The sequence below is a fragment of the Ovis aries genome, chromosome 10 (genome assembly GCF_016772045.2).
Source record: "Ovis aries strain OAR_USU_Benz2616 breed Rambouillet chromosome 10, ARS-UI_Ramb_v3.0, whole genome shotgun sequence".
In the NCBI taxonomy this organism is placed as follows: domain Eukaryota; kingdom Metazoa; phylum Chordata; class Mammalia; order Artiodactyla; family Bovidae; genus Ovis; species Ovis aries.
The window spans coordinates 30,629,164-30,652,587 of NC_056063.1; the positions used below are offsets into that span (position 1 = coordinate 30,629,164).

Consider the following 23,424-nt stretch of genomic DNA (forward strand, 5'->3'; position numbering starts at 1 on the left):
TAGAAAAATAATTAATCATGGGCAAAGGAGATCCTAAGAAGCCGAGAGGCAAAATGTCATCATATGCATTCTTTGTGCAAACTTGCCGGGAGGAGCACAAGAAGAAGCACCCGGATGCTTCAGTCAACTTCTCAGAGTTTTCTAAGAAGTGCTCAGAGAGGTGGAAGGTAAGAGGGCTGAACACCTACTGAGTAAGTAATAAAGGCTGAATTCCAAATTGCGATTTTTTTTTTTTTTAAGCCTCGGTACAATTTGCATAATGTGGGTGTTGATGTTGGAACAGGTTACTAAATCTTTGTAGCAAAGGATACTGATTTTATCCATTTCCACACTTCACAACTGGTTAAAATTTTGTTAACTTATTTAAGTTTACAATTTTTTTTTTACAGACCATGTCTGCTAAAGAGAAAGGAAAATTTGAAGACATGGCAAAGGCGGACAAGGCCCGTTATGAAAGAGAAATGAAAACTTATATCCCTCCTAAAGGGGAAACAAAAAAGAAGTTCAAGGATCCCAATGCACCCAAGAGGCCTCCGTAAGTATCTTGCCTGTTTTGATTTTTCAGGAAGTATTTTATAGTAGACAAATTTAGCAAGCCACCCTGTGGATCTCCAGTCTGTAATCAAAGTTTCTTAGCTAAGTGGTATTGGTATATTTAAATTTTGTAAAATTTTTGTTGGGTGGCAGTTTTAGTTAGAGCAGTGAAATTAGATACTGACCTCCCCCAATATGTCTTCTAAATGTAGTTTTGATTCTTTTTTATTTCTTGAGAAATCATAAGAGTAATTGCAGAATGTTCATTTGGAACACTAATAAATAGTATATGTTCAACCAGTAATGTTATAAGTTAAAATAATTATGTAAATTAAGTCTAGTGAGGGATATTTAGCATTTTATAACATTGTACCCTGTCAAATATGTGGTAGAAATTAGAAGCGGCTTTTATATAGTAGTACAGCGTCGTCGTTGGTAAACCTGCAATTCTAAACTTCAATCTCTCCTTTTAATCTCTCCTTTTAGTTCGGCCTTTTTCTTGTTTTGTTCTGAGTATCGTCCAAAAATCAAAGGCGAACATCCTGGCCTGTCCATTGGTGATGTTGCAAAGAAACTGGGAGAGATGTGGAATAACACTGCTGCGGATGACAAGCAGCCTTATGAGAAGAAGGCTGCTAAGCTGAAGGAAAAATATGAAAAGGTAAGCAGTGCAGATTTGGTGTAGTGATGAAAGAGTATGCCAGATGTTAGATCAACAGCTGTACTTGGTACTGCAGCTTTATTTTCCTGTTTTATGATTTCTGATACATGTGGTGCAGTTTTGAGTATAACAACTATTCACTGCACCATTAGCTGTAGTCTGCAAGTCCCTTTCCATCTCTCAAAGAATGTAGATCAAATAAATTGTTAGTTGTTTGACTTAACGTAATTTGTCTTGGGCAAGGGCCATATACACTTAAGCTGGTTTTGTTATTCTCCACCATGTGAATTTATGAAAATTCCGGTAGTCACTTTGAGTCAGATAATGTCATCATTTTAAATGTTCAGGCACACAACATAAAAATAGACTGGACCAAGTAATAACAGATCTATAATGTTCATAAACACCCTGAAACACTTATGTTCTCTCCCTTATGTTAATATAAAAACTTGACTAAGTTAGAAAGTTTAAAATATTTTGATCTGTACAGTAAATTGATATAAGAAAAAGCTATAACCCCCCCTTATACTTTTAATTGAAATATTAAGTAAAGTTAGATTTTAGGTTATTTAGTCATTTTGGAGAAATAAATCCATTTCTAGATGTTTCTGAACCTAATTGCATGCTTGGTGGCAGATAAATTTTTTTTTTTTTTAAGGAAAGATTTCCTGCTACAGATTAGGGTCTGTCAGTATAAACCTGTAGAATGCTTTTTTGCATTCAGAAGGTGGCAGTGTCTACCCTTTAATCAGTCTCTACATTCTAGTTTTAATAAACTAAAGTTTGGATGTGGTACATAAGTTGTACTTAAGTGAGGCATAGCAATGCAAATATTAGACAATGTCATACCATGAGCTCTGGATTATTTACAGTTATCTCATAATATTTTTATGAGTGTTTGTGAAAGTCCAAGTTGGTGTGAATCTGCAGATATATGGTATTTTAGTGTATCTGAGTCCTTGTTTTTTCCATAAAGCTTTGCCATGTAACTTTTATTTCTTCCCTTACTTAACTGTTTTGTCTTTCGTCCCACTTTCTTCCTGCCTTTATTTTGGAAGGATATTGCTGCATACCGAGCTAAAGGGAAGCCTGATGCAGCAAAAAAGGGCGTTGTCAAGGCTGAAAAAAGCAAGAAAAAGAAGGAAGAGGAGGAAGATGAGGAAGATGAAGAGGATGAGGAGGAAGAAGAAGATGAAGAGGATGAGGAGGAAGAAGAAGATGATGATGATGAATAAGTTGGTTCTAGCGCAGTTTTTTTTTTTCTTGTCTATAAAGCATTTAACCCCCCTGTACACAACTCACTCCTTTTAAAGAAAAAAAATTGAAATGTAAGGCTGTGTAAGATTTGTTTTTAAACTGTACAGTGTCTTTTTTTGTATAGTTAACACACTACCGAATGTGTCTTTAGATAGCCCTGTCCTGGTGGTATTTTCAATAGCCACTAACCTTGCCTGGTACAGTATGGGGGTTGTAAATTGGCATGGAAATTGAAAGCAGGTTCTTGTTGGTGCACAGCACAAATTAGTTATATATGGGGATGGTAGTTTTTTCATCTTCAGTTGTCTGATGCAGCTTCTACGAATAATTGTTGTTCTGTTAACTGAATACCACTCTGTAATTGCAAAAAAAGAAAAAGAAAAAAAGTTGCAGCTGTTTTGTTGACATTCTGAATGCTTCTAAGTAAATACAATTTTTTTTATTAGTATTGTTGTCCTTTTCATAGGTCTGAAAATTTTTCTTAAGGGGAAGCTAGTCTTTTGCTTTTGCCCATTTTGGATCACACGAATTATTACACTGTTTCTCTTTCATATAGTTAGCTGATAAATAGACAGCTCTTGTCTGCACACCCTGCATATACCCGTGGTGAGGGTAATAAAAGTTGAGTTGAGACAGCTTTCACCCTTAACCGGAAACTTAGATCTTGACCAGCTGATAGTGGATTTCACATAGCCCAGTTACATTTACCAAGTGAAGAGTAACCAATCCATTCACAGCACGGGATTATTAGAATCAAACATTTTGAAAGTCTGTCCTTGAAGGACTAATAGAAAAGTATGTTCTAATCTTTACATGAGGACTCTACACTTTTTAACTCCCATTACCATGTAATGGCAGTTATATTTGCAGTTCCCACGTTAAAGACCCGAGAATGTATCCCCAAAAGCGTGAGCTTAAAATACAAGACTGCCATATTGGTTTTTTGTTGATTGTCCCAGCAAAGGCTCTGGGAAAAAGTGCTGGCTGTAAATGTCTTCTCCTGCTTATCCAAGTAGAGACTGTTGAGGAAACTTGAGACCCTTGGTTAAAGGTATTTTTAATTAATTAGACCGGCTTTTAAAGTTATATGCCACATTTTAAATCAGGTATATTTTCCTGTATTATGGTTTGCCCCTTTATAAATTGAATAGACAAGGGAGGAAGACACTTTATATTTCAGTATGAATTAACAGTTATTTGAATTTGACTTTTCTTTACAAAACTCCAGCTCATTCATTAGGGTCATATGTTTATCTGCTTAGCAGTTTAGGGAACAATTTGGCAATTTTGTGGTTTTTGAGATTATTGTTCTCTTAAAGTGCCAGTGTTTTAAAATAGCGTTCTTGTAATTTTACACGCTTTTGTGATGGAGTGCTGTTTTGTTATATAATTTTGACTTGGATTCTTTCCATTTGCATTTGTTTATGTAATTTCAGGAGGAATACTGAACATCTGAGTCCTGAATGATACTAATAAACTAATAATTGCAGAGGTTTTAAATATTAGTTAAATGGCTTTCACTTAAGATTTTTGTTATATACATATTTTATCTTAATATCTCTTAGCAACATACTTTAAGTGTAAGGGCTGCCAAAGTTTATCCCTTTAAAAATACTCACTTCACCCTTATAAATAGGTTAATGGGCTGATAAAAAAAGATTTCCATGAGACATTCCATGTGTTCTCAGGCTGCTGTATCTACGAATTAGGAGAAAGCTAATTTTGCTTTCAGACTACTGAATAAGATCGTTTTCCAAAGCAAGGCACATGTAAGTAAAAAGCAGGAGAATAGTGATTATAAATCTAAACTTCCCTTTTCTAAGCTAAAGGAGAGAACATCAAAGGAAGGCTGAAATTGTCAAAATTTACCAGATTTTTGGTCAAGAGGAACAAGGCGTTATCTCTGATTTACATGCAAGTTTTCTATAGCTATAGAAATTGTTGCTAGTAGGCAATCCTAAATGGATAAATTCTGCCCTGAGGAACTTGAGTATTATGTGGCAGAAGATGTTGAGAATGGGAACAAGGATTTTTTGGGGGTTAACTAACTGGATTCAGGTCTTGACAGGAAGACATGGACAAAAACCCTCTTAAATCTTCAGACATACTAGCTCTTCAGTATTCAAAGATACACCCTGAAACTTGGGTATCCAAAACGCATATAAATGAAGGTAGGAGGCAATTTAGATAATTTAGTGGAAAACCCTTGTTTAACTGGAGCTGGTTTTTTAAAAGTTCGCACAGAGGAACTATTTCAGTGTTTAGAAATTCTAGTTACAGCACTATGGGCTATAAAGATTTTCTTCACATCAGATCAAACTATAAATAGTATTTTCTGCATTTTAAAAATCTATAACAAAATTGGCATACTAAGTTTAAAACATTGTTTTCCTAAAGGTTGGGAGCTGTTGGCTGGTTAGTTACTATGATTGTCCTTGTGGTCTTGCTATCAGTTACTGATATTTGCTGTATTAATTTTCTTAATCTGGAAATTGTGTCCTGTGCACCACAGGGGTAATACTCAAAGATGAAAAGTGCCTGAGTGACAAGATGTTCAGCAAATACTTCCTTCACAGCCTGGGGGATTTTTTCAGTATTGTTTGACATTAGGGTAGTATCCAGATGTATTGAAGATGCACTGGAAATATAAGACGGAAATTTCTGAATGCAAAGTGTGGGCAACTCCCTTGATTGGCATCATATAAACCATGACAGTTCAAATTTAGGTCTGTTCAGTGTAACAGGCCTTCTGAAAGGGCTTGAAATAACTGATGGTATAACTAAATTAGCACAAATCCATTACAGTTTAAATCTTGGGATTAACCGCTGGTCAAGTGTGAACCATTGGCTAGTAACTAGTCTGTTAAGTGGTAAGTTATTTAAAAAAATTTTTTTTCACATTGATGCATTGTCATTTTCTATAAATTGACTCTTGAAATGCTTTTAAAACAACATAAAAGCTAGGAAACTCTGGATACCTGTGCAACAAGAGATGCAAGCTGGTTCACTGGCCCGCTTGTTACAGCGAAGACATGAGCAGCTAACACTTGCCAGAACTTGGGAAGTTCCCTGGGTCTAAGCCAAGCTGCTCCCTGGAGTAACAAGGCAAAACGTGGCTCTGCTCTAGGAACACTGCTATTTAACAATACACCCTGGCGCAGGACATGGGATGACAGGCATAATTTAATGGGCCATACTCCAGAATATGCCCCCACCTTCTAGTAGGATTTGGTCTGGAATCACAGCTACCAGTAAAAATGAAAGTCACTCAGTGCCTGATTCTGCGACCCCACGAACTACATGCCCACTAGGCTCCTCTGTCCATGGGATCCTCCAGGCAAGAATACTGGAGTGATTAGCCATTCCCTTTTCCAGGGGAGCTTCCCAACCCAGGGATCAAATCCGGGTTTCCATTGTAGGCAGATTCTTTACTATCTGAGCCACCAGGGAAGCCTGAGTCATGTCATTGGTTTGGACTATAGATGTAACTGGCTGAAAAGGAGGAAGTAGTAGTACAGATCTGGATAATATGAGGAATTATGGCAGCTTGAACGATGGCAGGGTCCAGGATCCAGAGAATGAAAGCCAATCAACAGTGATGAGAAAATCAGTGAGAAAGGGCTAAAGAGACTCGTACTTTTTTCTTCTCTTCAGTCACACAATTCAAACATACAAGTGACATTCCATGGTATGATGTTCCATAATACGTTTGATAATTACTGATGGTCATTCATGTTGTGTACTATTTTTTGCTATTCCTAACTACCACAGTGAACACCTTGAAACAGAATTGCTGAGTCAAGATAAGTGCATTAAAAATTTGGCAGTTACTGACAAAATGACCCCTTCCCCAAGGCTATCCTTACTGTGAAAGTTTTTAGAAATTATTTGTAAGATAAATCAGGATTTTTTTTTTTTACTGATTATTATATTCTTTGGCTCTATGAAATGACTCCCTTTTTTCCCCCCTTGTTGCATTGTTTTTTTCCTAATTTTTTTAATTGAAAGATAATTGCTTTACAGACTCTCCATTTTTAAAAGATAAATTAAAATACTGAAGTACTGTCGTTTGTTCAGAGCCATCCAAACACAAGGAGGTAGAATCAGACATGAGAGACCTTTGGGTTGACTATTTAGACTGTTTACTGAACAAATTGTTTCTCTATAAAGTTACTGCAATAATGAATTCATTGTGTGAAAACGAGGAACTTTGTATTTTGGCATCTTGAATCCAGGAGCTTTACCTGGGGAGGGGTTTTTCTAGCAGAGATTGTGTGTCAATCTTTACAGAAGCTGTAACCAATAGTTTTGGAGACAAACTATAGTCAAGGATTGTGTGGGCCGGACTCCGGGCACTAGGAGATAATAGGTTATTTGGAAAAGAGGAATGGATATTGAGGATCTGCCTTAAATGGGCTAAAATGACCACTGCTTCACCTCCTTGCTGGAGATGGTACTTTAGGAAAAGGGCATACTGCAAATGCATTTATAAGTGCAATTGTATTAATAGACTTTAAAGTGGAATTAAGCTCCTTAGAATTACATAGAATCTCCAATTACAGCCTTTATCATACTTTTCCTTCATTGGGTTTCAACTAGGGATCATCCTATAAAGTGTTCTGAACATAATCAGGTAAGAAAAGTCCTAAAGCAAATAAGCATGGCTGGGGGTGAGCTGTACATTACTCAGTACTGTGAAGAGTAAGAACTTGGGGCTGTTCAGAGCAAGGACGTGGCAGCCCCCTCCCTACTCCCCAGCCTAAATTTCAGGGAAACTTAAGTCTTGCTCTGCCACTTGGAGTCCACCTGTCTGGGACTTGGGCATGGTGAGTGGGCTAGACACACACAGGCTGAGAAGTCTTTTTTTTTTTTTTTAATACAAGAGGAACAAGAGGTGTCATTGCTTCGGGACTGCAAAGAGATCAAACCAGTCAGTCCTAAAGGAAATCAATTCTGAAAATTGACTGGAAGAACTGATGCTGAAGCTGAAGCTCCAATACTTCAGCCACCTGATGTGAAGAACCGACTCATTGGAAAAGACCCTGATGCTGGGAAAGAGTGAAGGCAAAAGGAGAAGAGGTCAACAGAGGATGAGATGATTGGACAGCATCACTGACTCAATGGACATGAATCTGAGCAAACTCTGGGAAATACATGGTGAAGGACAGGGGAGCCTGGTGGGCTACAGTACGGGGTCACAGTCAGGCATGACTTACCGACTGAATGACAACAAAGAGTAAAGCATAGTGCCACTCTAGGGTCCGAGCACATTAGAAGTGAAAGGCTCTAGGCTCTTGGAGTCCAGCTGGTGCATTTGCACAGAGCAGTGAGTTGGTAGAGGCCCACCAAAATTCAAAGGCTGGCTCAGGGAGCAAAAGCAGTATCAAAACAATCTAGCAGCATCAGACTAAGAGCAGGTGCAAAACAATTTACGAGTTTCTTCCCCTTCCCTACAGGGGAACCGGGTGTGTGTGGGGGGAGTGCCACAGCTGGGAGCCTTCCTCCCTAACTCTCCTTTTTCTGCCTGGGTTCCCCTGTCTTGGCTACGATTGTGGATGTTCCAGCAAGTCAGCACACTGCTGTGATTCCTGTGATTCCTCTCTGGCCTTCCTCCTTCTGTTTACTTGGACTCAGGACACTTGCAGGCAAAACAAAACTAAAATACTGTCAATCATGTAGAAAGTGATAAGCTGCCTGATTCTAAAGGGCTGGGAAGGCCCAGAAGAATGTGTGCTGCTTATGAATCCTTAGAACTGCAGCCTAAACTCCAGAAGGAAGGATTGCAATGCACTGCAATCTCTTTTGAAAAACTGTTATTGTGAGTGAAATTTACATTCATTGAAAGAAAACCACCAAGAAACCAAAAATCTACAATTCTATCAACAATTAACATATTATGTGCCCTTCTAGTTTTATATATATATAACATGCTATAAACACGTATATTGGTGCTAAGTCGCTTCAGTCGTGTCCGACTCTTTGACCCTGTGGACCATAGCCACCAGGCTCCTCTGTCCGTGGGATTCTCCAGGCAAGAATACTGGAGCCGGTTGCCATTTCCTCCTCCAGGGCATCTTTCTGACCCAGGGTTCAAACCTGCATCTCTTGCATCTCCTGCACTGGCAGGCAGATTCTTTACCACTAGCACCACTTGGGAAATGCAACACATATATATGTGATTAATAAATAAAATATGTGTGTATATATTTACTTATTTAACCTGAGGTGAGATTCTCATAAGATAAAATTAACAATTCAGTGGCACTTAGTACATTCACAGTGTTGTGCAACACCACCACTAGTTCCAAACATTTTCATCACCCCAGAAGGAAATCCTGTACCCTCAATTCCCACCACCCCCTTGACTCTTGGTAAAAACCAATCTGCATTGTCTCCATGGATTTACCTATTGTGGGTATTTCATATAAATGGAACTGTACAATATGTGACCTTTTGTGTCTACTTTCTTTCACTGAGCATTGCTTCTCAAGGTTCATCCACATAGTGGTATGTATCAGTATGTCATTCCTTTTTGTGGCTGAATAATATTCCATTGGCGGTATATATCACAATTCATTTATTCATCCATTGATGGACACTTGACCAGTGCTCCTATGAACATGCATGTTCATGTATTGTTTTGAATACCTATTTTCAGTTCTCTGTGTATATATGTAAGAGTGGAATTACTGGATCACGTGATAATTCTATGTTTAATCTTTTGAGGGGCCACGATGGCTAAGATGAATCTTCTACAGCAGCTGAACCATTTTACATTCCCTCTAGCAATGGATGAGCATTCTAACTTCTCCACAACCTCACCAACACTTCCTATTTTCCATATATATCTATGATAGCCATCCTAGTGGGTGTATCTCCTTGTGGTATTGATTTGTATTACCCTAATGACTAATGATTCAGTTCAGTTCAGTTCAGTCGCTCAGTCGTGTCTGACTCTTTGCGACCCCATGAATCATAGCACGCCAGGCCTCCCTGTCCATCACCAACTCCCAGAGTTCACTCAGACTCACGTCCATCGAGTCAGTGATGCCATCCAGCCATCTCATCCTCTGTCGTCCCCTCTCCTCCTGCCCCCAATCCTTCCCAGCATCAGAGTCTTTTCCAATGAGTCAACTCTTTGAATGAGGTGTCCAAAGTACTGGAGCTTCAGCTTTAGCATCATTCCCTCCAAAGAAATCCCAGGGCTGATCTCCTTCAGAATGGACTGGTTGGATCTCCTTGCAGTCCAAGGGACTCTCAAGAGTCTTCTCCAACACCACAGTTCAAAAGCATCAATTCTTCGGTGCTCAGCCTTCTTCACAGTCCAACTCTCACATCCATACATGACCACAGGGAAAACCATAGCCTTGACTAGATGGACCTTTGTTGGCAAAGTAATATCTCTGCTTTTCAATATGCTATCTAGGTTGGTCATAACTTTACTAAGCATCTTTTCATGTGCTTATTGGCCATTTGCATACCTTCTTGGGAGAACTAATTTAAGTCCTTTGCCAATTTCTTAAAAGATGACTTAGTTTTTGGTTGCCCTGGATCTTTGTTGCTGTGCTCTCTAGTTGCAGAGTGGGGACTCCTCTTCACTATGGTGCATGGGCTTCTCATTGCCATGGCTTCTCCTGTTGCAGAGCACAGGCTCAGTAGTTGTGGCCGCACAGACTTAGTTGCTCTGCAGAATGTGAAATCTTCCTGAACCAGGGATTGAGCCTATGTCCCCTGCATTGGCAGGTGGATGCTTACCCGCTGTACTACCAGGGAAGTCCGCCTTGCCCATTTTCAAATTGGGTTGTTTTGAGTTGTTTATATATATTCGTTTTACCAAAAAATGGTAACATATTTACAAACATTCTATTTGAAAATGACTTTTACTGAAAACAATCTTTCTTACACTAACTTTGTCATCATATATTCTTATTGTGCTCTGCATTGCATCATTTCTACTGCCTCCATGGTTTTCCACTGAGTAAATGTAAAATATCATACATTCTGTGCCAAATGTATTTTAAATCGATGTTGCTGGAGGACTTCCCTGGTGGGGTCCAGTGGCCAAGACCCCGAGCTCCCAATGCAGGGGGCCCGGCTTCAATCCCTGAACAGGGCACTAGATCCTATATACCACAACTAAAGGCTGAAGATTTCATGTGCCACAACTAAGGCCTGGCACAGCCAAATAAATTAATTTTTTAAAATACCATAAATTATCTAGTCAATCCCATCTTATTGGACATTTGTGTGGTTTCTGATTTTTTAGTTTTATTGAAGTACAGTTGATTTACAATGTTGTATTAATTTCTGCTGTGCAGCAAAGTGATGAATACACACATATACCTTCTTTTTCATTTTCTTTTCCATTATGGTTTGTCACACGATACTGAATAAAGTTCCCTGTGTTTCCCTTCTGTAGGAAGGACCTTGTTTATTGATTTTTTAAGTATTTTGAATAAGGCTAAGATGACTCGTTTTTTCTTATACCCATACTTTTGTGTCCATGATTATTTTGTTAGGTTATACATATTCCTCAAAATTAAATGGATGAAAAAAAAATTAAATGGATGAATGTGAAGTCAGTTTTTGAATGAAGTGAAACGATTAATTTGGTTTTACCAAGCTGCCTTGAGCAAGTTTGCACCCAAATGTAATAACTTTTTAAAAGGCTATTGAGACAATTTTACATATAAGAGATATGTAGGTTCACGATTTCTAAGATTCTATAAAGCAGTGGGGGAAACTGTGAAAGGGGTAAGCCTTCAAAAGCAAGCAGATTAAAAGCCTGAAAAACCTGGAGAGCTGTTGGGTTGAAATGTCCATTCCCCTTTATGCTTCTGTTATTTTACTACTTTTCAGGTTGAAGATTAACAGAAAGCACTTTTATATTCAAGTAATTGCAGCACTGCAAAAAGAGAACATGTGGATCAGTTGGAATGGGTGAAAAAACTTTGAAATTTTTGCAAAACCATTAGAGCTTCTTGCTTTTCGTTTCATTGGATCTAATTGTATTCTTCATAATAATCTACATGATTTCCAAAACTTACTAGTCATTTGTATCAGAATTATTTTCTTTAAATACATTTAACTGTGTTTTCACATGTGATTTAACACCGAGACACAGGTCAACAATTCTTCCTAGGGAGTACATGTCTTATCAAATAGTGGTCAACAGGTCAACATAAAATTGGATTAATTATTTTTTTAAAAATTATCTTTTAGTCAGTCCCATAGGAATTTATTTCATACTTTGATAAGTATTGGATTTTATACTATATGGATCAAACCTGAAAAGTAATATAAATTTTTCCCTTCTTTTTAAGGACCAAAACTTTAGAGATCAACATTGTAAAACTTTCTATCATGAATTTATATATACTGAGCTTCTACAGATAATTATAATGAACCATTAGAAGTAATATTGATTTTATTTTTAAAAATTAGGTAAGAGATATGTTATTGTAAATCTAATATTTGCAGGTTTTTTTTTTTAATGTTAAGGTCTTGAGAATTTTTAAAGAATAACAGTTAAGAATCAAACTGACTTGGAAAAAACAACAGAGATATAGTTTTATTATTATTGGTTTTTTTGCTATGTCTTCATTTTAAGGCCCAATAAAATTTTTTCTCACCTTTAAAACCAAGGAGTCTTAGTAGGCAATTATTAATAATCATAAAAATGGGACTTCCTTGATGGTCCAGTGGTTGGGACTCTGTGCTCCCTGTGCAGGGAACACAAGTTCAGTTCTTGATCGGGGAACCAAGATGCCACGTCTCGTGATGCGGCCAAAAATAATAATAATAATAACAAATTTTAAAACATCATTAAAAACATTTCTCTTTTGTTTTACTATAAATATATTTTCTAAATGGGAACATTATTTGAAACCGCTAGTACAAATAGAAGTTAACCTCAAAATATATCTTTATTAGCTTTCATGCCTCTATCATCAAGTAGGATGAAAGGATAACCCACAAGATGAATAAATGCTGATGACAGAGTTTAATATGTGCTTTAGTTCTTTTTATGTAAAGCTGTAAACCAAGAGGAAAGCATGCGATAAATAAGTGGACTTGCCCGGGAGCTTGGGATAGTGTTTGGGAGTCTGATGCTGTTCCAGTGACTTGTTGGTGGCAAGTTAGCAGACAACACTTGGGCCAAGGGTGGCAGCCTGCACAGTAGCAGGGTAACCGGCCGAAAACTTAAACAGGAGCTCCTGTTAATGGGTATGGAGGGCTATACCCTCCATAGTTCTAGGGAACTTTGCTTACAACCATTGACACTGCCTTGTTGAGGGACCTGCTGAGCACCCAGTCAAAGCACCTTCTTTGCAATGAAATAGCCTCTTTGGAGCCACATTCCACGGAAAGGAAATCTGGAAACTTTTTTCCTAGAGATAGGCAGGTTTTTGTGATTGCACTGCAATCTGCTTACAAGGAATAGCTATTACTAATTTTTGGAAACACAGAACTGTTATTCTTCCTCCCAAAGGTTTGGGGATGCAGGTCTCCATAAAGTTTCTGGTTTCTTTTAAATCCAGGGAGGGAGTCAGGTAAGTAATGGAAATTGTCAGATGACAGTCATCTTCTTACATCTACACTAGATTCTTTCCCAGGATCCAATTTTAGCTAAAAACAAAATAAAACCCATCTGGTATCACTTTAGAGAGTTAAGAGAAGAAAGCCTGAGAAAGATTTTTAAGGAATAAACTCACAAAATGTATTCATGATAAAGCTGATCAAAATTAGGTTTGAAATCTAAGTTTTCAATTAAAAAAAAAGAAAGAAATCTAAGTTTTCATCCAGTATAAAGAAGTCTTTCAATTTTTTTATACAAGAATTTTAAAAGAAATTTTATTCATTGAAATGTGGCTGCTACAAGTATAACATACTGTACCATTCAACATATGATTTTACTGTGTGTAGGTGGCCCACTACCTAATTAGTTAGCATGACTTCTAACATATGATAAAATGATAAAAATAGGGCAGACACTCAAATGTCCTTTCCTTGAGAAAGAGTCCAAGGTATGGAAGAGCCCCTTGGGGATCTGTAAAATTTGTGATGAGATATCCCAAGTCTCTTCTTTCCTCCCAGGTGGACTCTGCCTATCCCATTACTTCCTTCCTCTCCTGACCCAAATCTCCAGTGAAACAGGGTACCTGTGGCCCCTGGAGGGGGCTACTTAGGACCTCCAACACCTCTAGGGTTAGTGCACATCCCCAGTGGGACTATAGCAGCCTCCCCCCAAATCTGCAGGCAGGGGTGCTGGGTTCCCAGTTCCCTATGTCTACGTCTAAGACACGTGACCTTAAAGCCAAGTTCTTTTGCACAAGATTTCTATTTTCCATTTAAAAGAGAGGCAGTCAGAATGCAACCCAAATTAAGCAACTGTCTGTCACTCCGTTCAAACGACGGGGTGATGGTTTTCCACCAGGGCTGTCAGTCCTAGGAGGGGGGGGGATGCTTCCTTGGCTGCTGGGTCACATGTGTGATCTTCAACAAGTGCTTTGGGAGTGAATTCATTTTCTCCCCTGTGGCAAACTACGAATTCTAACATCTGGGTTTTAATGCCAAATAGGATACAATTTCTAGAAATTTAGGTTGACATACCCTACCTCCCAGTTGCCTGGAGGGATCTGGGATAAAGCTTGCAAAAAAATGGGGACATTTCACTATAAGCATAAAAAATAAGTTATGAACTCTGAGACCTTGAGAAGAATGGACACTAATTTCTCAACTGCATAAAGTAATTGTCACACTATCTCCAGATGTGGATACCATTATCAGATAGAAGCATCACTTTCAACAAGTTTTTTCTCAGCTGATTTTCTTGAGTATCAAATATTTAGGTTTAAAGAACATTCGCTTTTAGAGTTAAGACTCCTTGGGTTCCATTAATACATAAAGGCAATTTCATTAATGTCATTAAATCTTCTTTTATGGGCAGGAATTCTTATTAAATACAACAGACTATGTTGGAGCTGTCACAAAGTCAAATCTGTGCAATGAATTGAACTGTGTCTGTCTCAAATGTATTTTAACCAAGTTTTAGGGCGGAAATCCTCCTCTAAATGATTGCGCTTAAATTATATTATTGTCGCTCTCTAGTTACCCTATAATTTAACCTTCTTTAAATGACATAGATTACATTAAATAAACACTGACAAGTGGTATACATCACATAAAGACTCTAAAGACCACTAACATTTAGCAGTGGGTTGGAAAATATATATAAAGCCAGGGAGAATGAACTTCCTTACCCCCCAAATCAATCCAGTTTCTCTCTACAGGTTGATGAAAACACCTCCTCCGAACGGAAAGGTGAGAAATCTGGCTCCGTTGATGGTTCAGCAGGCCGCCTCTCTTTCCGGATCCCTTCATTCTTACAAAGGAGCCAGGCACCCCTCCTTGGCCCTGGAGACAGGCCATCAGCGGAACAGACAGGCGTCTTCCACAGGACTTTCTAGGAGCCTGCACGTTTCTGGAAGAGGCCAACAATGAACAAGTAAACAAACACGTAAGAAAGAGCACTTTGGATGCTGCTCAGGATATGCTGATAAAGGTGAGTGATGGAAGCGGGAGAACTGGGCGGGGGCGGGGGCGGGGGGTGGGAACCGTCTGGAAAGGCCTCCCTGGGGCGTTGCCGCGGGAAGTTCGTTCATTTTCCAGCTGGGTTGGTCACCCCCACCTGCTAACCCTCATTCTGAGGCTCTGACGAGGCGTGGGGGCGGCTGAGGCTCAGGACTCCCCCGGGCAGCCCCAGCAAAAGCCCCTGCGGACCCTGCAGGTCGCTATTTCAGAACTGCCTGCCCCCCTCGTCCTGATCCAGGAAGGCCCCGCCTGGCCTCCCGCTTCCCAGTCGCCCTGGGGAGCGGCCTGGTCTCGGCTCTCAGGATGTGGAGGCTGCAAATAGCTCGGCAGCTGCGGCCGGGAGCCGCCGGGAAGCACGCCAGCCGCCGCCACGCGGGCCAGGAGCCGCCGCGCGGAGCGCCCAGCGCCCACCGAGGCTGCCTTGCCGGCGCGGAGCCCCCAGCACAGTGCGCCCCGGGGCTGTGGAGGAGCCCGATCGCTGCCCGCCTCCACGACGGCCAGCACCAGGGATCCCCTGTTCTGCACGAGGTGAGGGGGGACGGGCGCCCCCTCTGCGCAGAGCTGACTCCACCCCTCGAGGGTCTCGGTGCCTGGCCTGACCCCAGAGAGTCGTTCAGTCTTTTGACATCATCGCCTTAAAATAATTTTTCCCTTGATTTTCCTGCTAGTGACAAGACTCACATTCTCCTTTGGCCACACTCCTAAAACGAAAACCTAAGTCTTATTTAGACAGCACCATTGCCAGTACCTTTTTATATCTTTGTTTGTTTGTTTTTTGACCGTGCGTCTTGCAAGGTTTTATTTCCCCGACCAAGGATCGAACGCATGGCGGGAGTGAGAGCGCCGGGTCCTACTAACCACTGGACTTCCAGGGGATTCCCGAAAGTTCAGTCCTTTAAGAAGGACGCCTAAAAGGAAATTTAAACGGACCCCTTGCTCTGCCCACAAGCAGTCGAAACAGGGATGGGTCCTGGTCGCCTCCAGCCCCGGGCTCTTCTCCCACAAAGGAGAGTGGGAAGTGACACTGGGGGCGCAGAGCGTTGTTGGAGCCCAGGGTCCTCCCACTTCTCGAAGGTGGGTATAGTTGGCAGCACTGGGCTGCCAGGACCCAGCCTTCCAAGGGTCAGGTCGCTTCCCCCCAGCCCCTCCCTGGTGCCAGCTGCCAGAAGAACTTCCGGTCTCTTCCAAGGTCAAGTTCAAGTTGCTCTGTCTGGGTGGCAGGTCCCACCCGGGCAGTAAGCCTGGGGGCTGCAGGCAGAGAGCGAACCCCACCCAGACGTTGCTGGGGGTGGGCGGGTCCTTGGAAGGAGACAAACTGTTTGCTCTCCTGAGATAAGTGGGCGGAAGAAAAAAAAATGCTGAGATTGGCCCAGATTCTGCTCTGATGATTGGCCTTGGTCCTGGGGGAACTTCTGGGGGTAGTTTCAGCTCCTCTCTCACCTTCTGTGTGCAAAGGACAGAGAAGACACTGAGCAGAAATGAGTGTACAGCGCCATAATTGTCACAGGAAACAGCTGCCAGTGACCGTGACATTAGATTTTCATCTTTCTTTTTTTTGTTTTTCATTGTGCAACCAAAAACTGTCAACGTTTATCAGTTAAATGTTAAGATTTCAGCTGGTATTGAGTGGATATTATTTGATGTTATTTAGGAGGCCTCAAAAACAAACAAAACTCAAAAACCCTGAAACAAACCCATCCAGGTTGGAAGGTCAACAGTGAAGATTTTGTGAAATAGCCAGATTTGCAGTGAATGAAAGCCCCATTATATTGTTACTCTTTTTAGATTAAAATTTAAACATGCTTTAGCAAATACCTCGGTTTCCTTGACGTGGAGGTTTTGTTTCAGGTTCTCTTTCTGGGGCCTGAGAGAGCTTTAAGTCTGCTAGAAACTCCCCTGAGAGGAGCTCTAAGGTGGAATATTAACTCCTCTGCCTATTATATGCATAAAGTCAGGTTACCTCCCTCCCCAGGGGCATCAGAAGTTGCTTTTGCGCACTGTTTGGAAAGGCCTTTCCATCCAGAAACAAAAGGGAAAAACACAACAAAATCCCAAAGCAATGCCCGCAAAGAAATAATGGGAAGTTCAAAGACCTACAGAGCTCAGAGTTTCAAGTCAACGGTTTTCAAAAATCATTCAAGTCCAGGCTTTGAACTCACACTGCTTTGTGCCAGCCCTCACCTGACAGCCGGCTAGATGTGTATCTTTTGGCAAGTATTTAACCTCCTGTGCCTCAATTTCTCCATCTGCAAAATGGGTAAAATAATCAGCTTCATAAGGCTTCTCAGTCACGTGTGAAAATTTAATAAAATAATTCATGTAAAATCCGGCACAATGTTTGGCACTTGGTGAGAACTCAGTAAATAGCAAGCTATTTTTACATAACAAAACAAATTCTATAATAAATGATTGCTTATTATTAATATAATTACTGTATGTTACTACAAAGTCTTTTCTCCTCCAACTTGGGCTTTCAGTTTAATCTAAAACATATTATGGTGGCTTCACCCCTAATTATTTGAACTTGATGCCAGTGGTTCCCAGTCACCTGGAGAACTTACAAAGGGACTGATGCGTGAGTCAGGAGCATCACAAGGATTCTGATGTAACAGTCTGTGGTGTGGCCTGGGCTTTGGACATTTTGAAAGCTCCCCAGGTGATTCTAATGTAGAATCAGCCAAGTTTGGAAGCTAGTGCTTTTTGGTGTTGTCTCAATCAAAAAGGCAAACAGATGTCTATAGTTTAAATCAAATTAAAGCAGTCTGTATTCTGAGCTACTAATCTGACTTAGTTTGCTGCATTAGCCATTCAAATCAGCCAATCCCCTGACATTTTCACTGAATTTATAAGTTTTGGCTGATTTGACCAATTAATTCGGTTAAAAAGTTTGATTCATTAAAATCACATGGCCACAGCCTCAAGTAAATTGAATTTATTGGAAATCAGCTAGGATTGTGTATGTATTTGGAAGTTTTTAGGTTACACATTACCATAAAAGTCCACAATATTTAATTCCACTCTGTACATTTACTAAGAATCTGGATATTAAATTAAATGCTGATAGTTTTGAATTGAGTTGACCAATTCATTTAGTTAAAAAAAAAAAAATTGATTTCTCAAAGTCCTATAACTACAGGTTAAAGAAATTGAATTTGTTGGGGACCAACTAGGATTTTAAGTGTAATGGAGAGTATAAACTATTATGGAAGTACACATTATTGAATTCCATCCTGCACATTTGCTAACCCACCGGATGTTAAATCAAAATCCTGAGAGTTGGAATGAGGTTAATATTGTCTCGTCCCTTTGATCTCATCTCGGGGACTTTGGATGGCATGTAGGTTGCTATCAGATTTGACACCACTGTCTGTGTATTATTAACCTCTTTAAAAAATTAATGAGCATGTTGGTCCACTTAGCACTCGGGTCACAGTGATCCCTCAGAGAAACCATGAGTGAGGTGGCACTCACAGCTTCCATCAGCTTGCTTTCTATCCACATTCTCCATTAGAGGCACACAATACCAGGTTAGAAAAAGCCCCTGAATCTTGTCTTCCAGAAGTTCTGGATCTGGTCATGGACGCAAGGCATCACAAGCTACTTTTTTTTTTCTTTTGAGGAGGGCTGCGCCGTGTGGCCTTCGGGATCTTCGTTCCCCGACTAGGGATTGAACCGAGGCACCACAGTGAAAGCAGTGGGTCCGAACCACTGGACCACCAGGGATCTCCTATCACAAGCTACTTTAACTGGCTGGGTACAGCAGACCTTCCTGGGATGTATCCATAATTGGACAAAACAGAATTCAGCCACCACTGTCTCCAGGTGTTTATGTTTAAAATATACAACAGTTATCAAATTGAAAACCAGGCAATTTTGCATGGGTGGGCTACTTCCCTCACTGCCATACAGATTATTTGTTTATTGGGGTATTTATTTGTAAAGGGCAAAGAAACAACTTCATTAGAAAATAGAGGGCACAGAACAGTATTTTTAAATTTCCCTTCTGATAATTTTATGAAAAAATGAATTTTGGCTAAAGATTGGGGAAAAAAAGATTAGGTAAAAATATTAGCTGATAATCGTCTGAAGGGTAAGAAGGGAATGAATATTTAATAAGTGCCTATTCTATCCTGGGCTCTTTCTGTGTATAATGTCCTTTCTTTAATCTTTACAATCGCTTCTCAGAATAAAATCAGTTCACAAATAGGATAGTTGAGGTTCAGAGAGGTTAAGTAACTTACCCAAGGCTACACAGCATAAAGTCATATAAGTGGGATTTGACCCTGTCAGTCTGCCCCAGACCCTGTACACTGTTCACTACATGTCAGAGTGGTTAACTGTCTTGGTTTGCCCAGAACAAGGGGCTCAGTTTGAAAACCAAGACAATTCCCAGAAAATCAGGGCAAGTGGGTTACTATCCTTGGTAACTGGAGGTTACTGCTCCCTTAGCCAGCCAACCAGATTCCAGGCCCCAGGTCTACCCCTGGTAAGAAGGAAGGGAGGTCTGAATCCCTCACTTATTTCAGAAAGTAATCTATCCAACCCTATTACACTCCCACTGGAGAAAGCAAGTTAATGGCGCTTCTGATCAAATGACTATATCCTTAAATCACGCAGGTCAAGCACCTGCAGACTTTTCCCCTGAAAGGCCATTTTTCAGTCTGTGGATCACAGGGTCTCTGTCACAACTACTCAGCCAGGTCCTTATGGTGGGAAGCAGCCATAGACAATAGGAAAATGAAGGGGTGCGCTGTGTTCCAATCAGAGTGGAGAGGTGGGCTGGATTTGGCCCATGGAGAGTCTGCCAAACCCTGATGTAGATTATTAATAAAGAATCTTTTGAAGGACTTCCCTGGTGATCTGGTGGCTAAGACTCCAGGTTCCCAATGAGGGGGCCCTTGATCCCTGGTCAAGGAACTAGATCCCACATGCCACAACTAAGACCCAATGCAGTCAGATAAATAAATAGATAATAAAGAAAATTAAAAAAAAATTATTTGCATAGATAATTCAATCTGAAAAAGAATTATTTCTGGAAGTTACTTTAATTAGGGGGTAGGGCCAGTGGGCCATTGGGAGCTGTCTTTTGGACGAGCCTATTCTAGTGGAGGTGATGGAATTCCAGTGGAGCTATTTCAAATCCTGAAAGATGATGCTGTGAAAGTGCTGCACTCAATATGCCAGCAAATTTGGAAAACTCAGCAGTGGCCACAGGACTGGAAAGGTCAGTTTTCATTCAAATCCCAAAGAAAGGCAATGCCAAAGAATGCTCAAACTACCATACAATTGCACTCATCTCACCTGCTAGTAAAGTAATGCTCAAAATTCTCCAAGCCAGGCTTCAGCAATATGTGAACCATGAACTTCCAGATGTTCAGTCTGGTTTTAGGAAAGGCAGAGGAACCAGAGATCAAATTGCCAACATCTGCTGGATCATGGAAAAAGCAAGAGAGTTCCAGAAAAACATCTAGTTCTGCTTTATTGACTATGCCAAAGCCTTTGACTGTGTGGATCACAATAAACTGTGGAAAATTCTGAAAGAGATAGGAATACCAGACCACCTGACCTGCCTCTTGAGAAATCTGTATGCAGGTCAGGAAGCAACAGTTAGAACTGGACATGGAACAACAGACTGGTTCCAAATAGGAAAAGGAATACGTCAAGGCTGTATATTGTCACCCTGCTTTTTTAACTTATATACAGAGTACATCATGAGAAACGCTGGGCTGGAGGAAGCACAAGCTGGAATCAAGATTGCCAGGAGAAATATCAATAACCTCAAATATGCATATGACACCACCCTTATGGCAGAAAGTAAAGAGGAACTAAAGAGCCTATTAATGAAAGTGAAAGAGGAGAGTGAAAAAGTTGGCTTAAAGCTCAACATTCAGAAAACGAAGATCATGGCATCTGGTCCCATCACTTCATGGGAAATAGATGGGAAACAGTGGAAACAGTCTCAGACTTCATTTTTGGGGGCTCTAAAATCACTGCAGATGGTGATTGCAGCAATTAAATTAAAAGACGCTTACTCCTTGGAAGAAAAGTTATGACCAACCTAGATAACATATTAAAAAGCAGAGATATTACTTTGCCAACAAAGGTCCGTCTAGTCAAGGCTATGGTTTTTCCAATGGTCATGTATGGATGTGAGAGTTGGACTGTGAAGCAAGCTGAGTGCCGAAGAATTGATGCTTTTGAACTGTGGTGTTGCAGAAGACTCTTGCGGGTCACTTGGACTGCAAGGAGATCCAACCTGTCCATCCTAAAGGAGACCAGTCCTGAGTGTTCATTGGAAGAACTGATCCTGAAGCTGAAACTCCAATACTTTGAGCCACCTCATGCAAAGTGTTGACTCACTGGAAAAGACCCTGATGCTGGGAGGGATTGGGGGCAGGAGGAGAAGGGGATGACAAAGGATGAGATGGCTGGATGGCATCACTGACTCGATGCACATGAGTTTGGGTGAACTCCGGGAGTTGGTGATGGACAGGGAGGCCTGGCGTGCTGCGATTCATGGGGTCGCAAAGAGTCGGACACGACTGAGCGACTGAACTGAACTGAACTGATTCATCAGTTAGTCGTGCCTCCTCTTTTGGCTTATAGAATCAGGCTTTTCTAATCCTGCTCATAGATCGCACTGTGTGTGGGTGTGTGAAGGCGGCGGTATGGTATCTCCCATCACAAATTTATATCCCCTTCCTTGTCTGTTGGGAAATATTAGGCACATTCATATCCCCACTGTCTTTTCAGCTTCTTCTATTTCCAAACATCATTTAGAGAGCAATTCCTATTGCACTCTACAAAATCTTAAGAAATATTCATTTGCTTCAATACAGCATTTTCTTTATTGCGTGCTGGGAAAATATTGCTAGCTTTTTCTATGCTGGAAAGCAATGTCACTTTAGCACTGGAGCAGCCTCTGCTATTCCAATATTCATTCACATATGCCTTCATCCACTCACTGGGTGCTCATTCCCCTTTCAAGGGGGATGGAGAGGGGCCTCTCAAGACCTCATGCCCCCATCGCAGATATGCCCCCCACTGGAGAAGGTGCAAACCGGCATAGTCAGATGCAAAAGGAACAACAGACGTGGCTTAAGGACACGGGTGTGGTGGGGGGAGGAAATGCAAATTTTCCGGGTGGGGGAAATAGCAATTGGTAAGACTTGGGCTCAGGATTTATTTATAAGCCAAGCACTGAGGGAGATAATAAATAGATTAGCTCAGGAATAGAAGAGGTGCTCAGCCTTTGGAGACAGCGAGGGGTCAGGCTGAGGGCACAGTTGCTAAAGCAAGCAGAAGCCACTGTATATTCTGAACAGGGGGTGGGCAGTGATCAAAATGGCCATGCAGGCAGGGTGTCCTGCTGGTGGTCAGGAAAGGTAGAACTGGGAGGCTGAGTCAGAAAGTGGTAGTTGAAATGGACAGTAAGGGACAGAGTCCAAAAAAATTCCCCAGGCATCAGGAGATGACATTAGTGTCACTAATTTCAGAAAACATTTTCAGAAATTCTGAGAGGTGATGCTCATTTATGAAGATGGCTGAAAAAACGGAAAAACTTCAGGTATTTTCATACTCCTTGAATCAAGATGGACTTCCCTTGTGGCTCAGCTGGTAAGGAATCCGCCTGCAATGTGGGAGACCTGGGTTCAATTCCTGGGTTGGGAAGACCCCCCTGGAGAAGGAAAAGGCTGCCCAGACCAGTGTTCTGGCCTAGAAAATTCGCAGGACTGTATAGTCCATGGGGCCGCAAAGAGTCATACATGATGGAGCAACTTTCACTTTCTTTGAATCAAGATGTTCTCTGGGCGAGCAGGTGAGAAATCAGGGTTACCTGTGCAGATTTTATGTGGAACGCTCTATAGAAGTGATAGCTGAACCAGGCAACGAATCTCCTATGCTCTTTTTGCTGATTCATTTGCCTAATGATTTCTGCCTAAACTCTTTTTTGTTTGGCTGAAAAGAAGCATATTAGAACTTGTGTCTCTTCTGACTTACTCTGGCTGCCCAATGGCCTAACTCCCAGACAACATCCACATCGGACACGTCTCTACTAGCCATAGTTTTGTGTGGTTTTTTTGTAAACATATCTTTAAAAAAAAATTGTATTACTTTAAAAAATTTTCTTGGCTGCACCAAGAAGCATGTGGGATATTAATTCCCTAACCAGGGATTGAACCTGTGCCCCTCACACAGGAAGCACAGTCTTAACCACTAAACCACCAGGGAAGCCTCTCTACTAACCATACATTTTGAGTTAACCTATAAACTGCCCAATTTACCAGCTCCAGGCAAGGTGGAGTTCTTACCACTGATTTTCATTACTGCGGGGCTTTGCTGAACCCTGGCAGTCATTCCCGCACTACAGTAGTCGC

General features: G+C 40.9%; 1 protein-coding gene and 1 long non-coding RNA gene across 6 annotated transcripts in view; one reads left to right on the plus strand and one right to left on the minus strand.

Moving 5' to 3' along the window:
- HMGB1 (high mobility group box 1) overlaps nucleotides 1-3,952 on the plus strand; it is a 130,114-nt gene extending 126,162 nt beyond the window's left edge. For all 5 annotated transcript variants that reach the window (XM_042254826.2, XM_027973628.3, XM_042254825.2 and 2 more), the window contains 4 exons: nucleotides 4-167; nucleotides 390-535; nucleotides 1,021-1,195; nucleotides 2,254-3,952. In XM_042254826.2, coding sequence (XP_042110760.1) covers nucleotides 18-167; nucleotides 390-535; nucleotides 1,021-1,195; nucleotides 2,254-2,430 — 648 coding nt within the window. In that variant the 5' untranslated portion in view covers nucleotides 4-17 and the 3' untranslated portion in view covers nucleotides 2,431-3,952. The remainder of the gene's footprint in view (nucleotides 1-3; nucleotides 168-389; nucleotides 536-1,020; nucleotides 1,196-2,253) is intronic.
- LOC132657254 (uncharacterized) lies at nucleotides 2,560-15,890 on the minus strand. Its single transcript, XR_009595125.1, has 2 exons — nucleotides 12,085-15,890; nucleotides 2,560-11,357 (listed from the first exon to the last, which is right to left on the minus strand). It is a non-coding gene; the product is annotated as an uncharacterized LOC132657254 (long non-coding RNA).
- Between the last annotated feature and the right edge of the window lie 7,534 nt (nucleotides 15,891-23,424).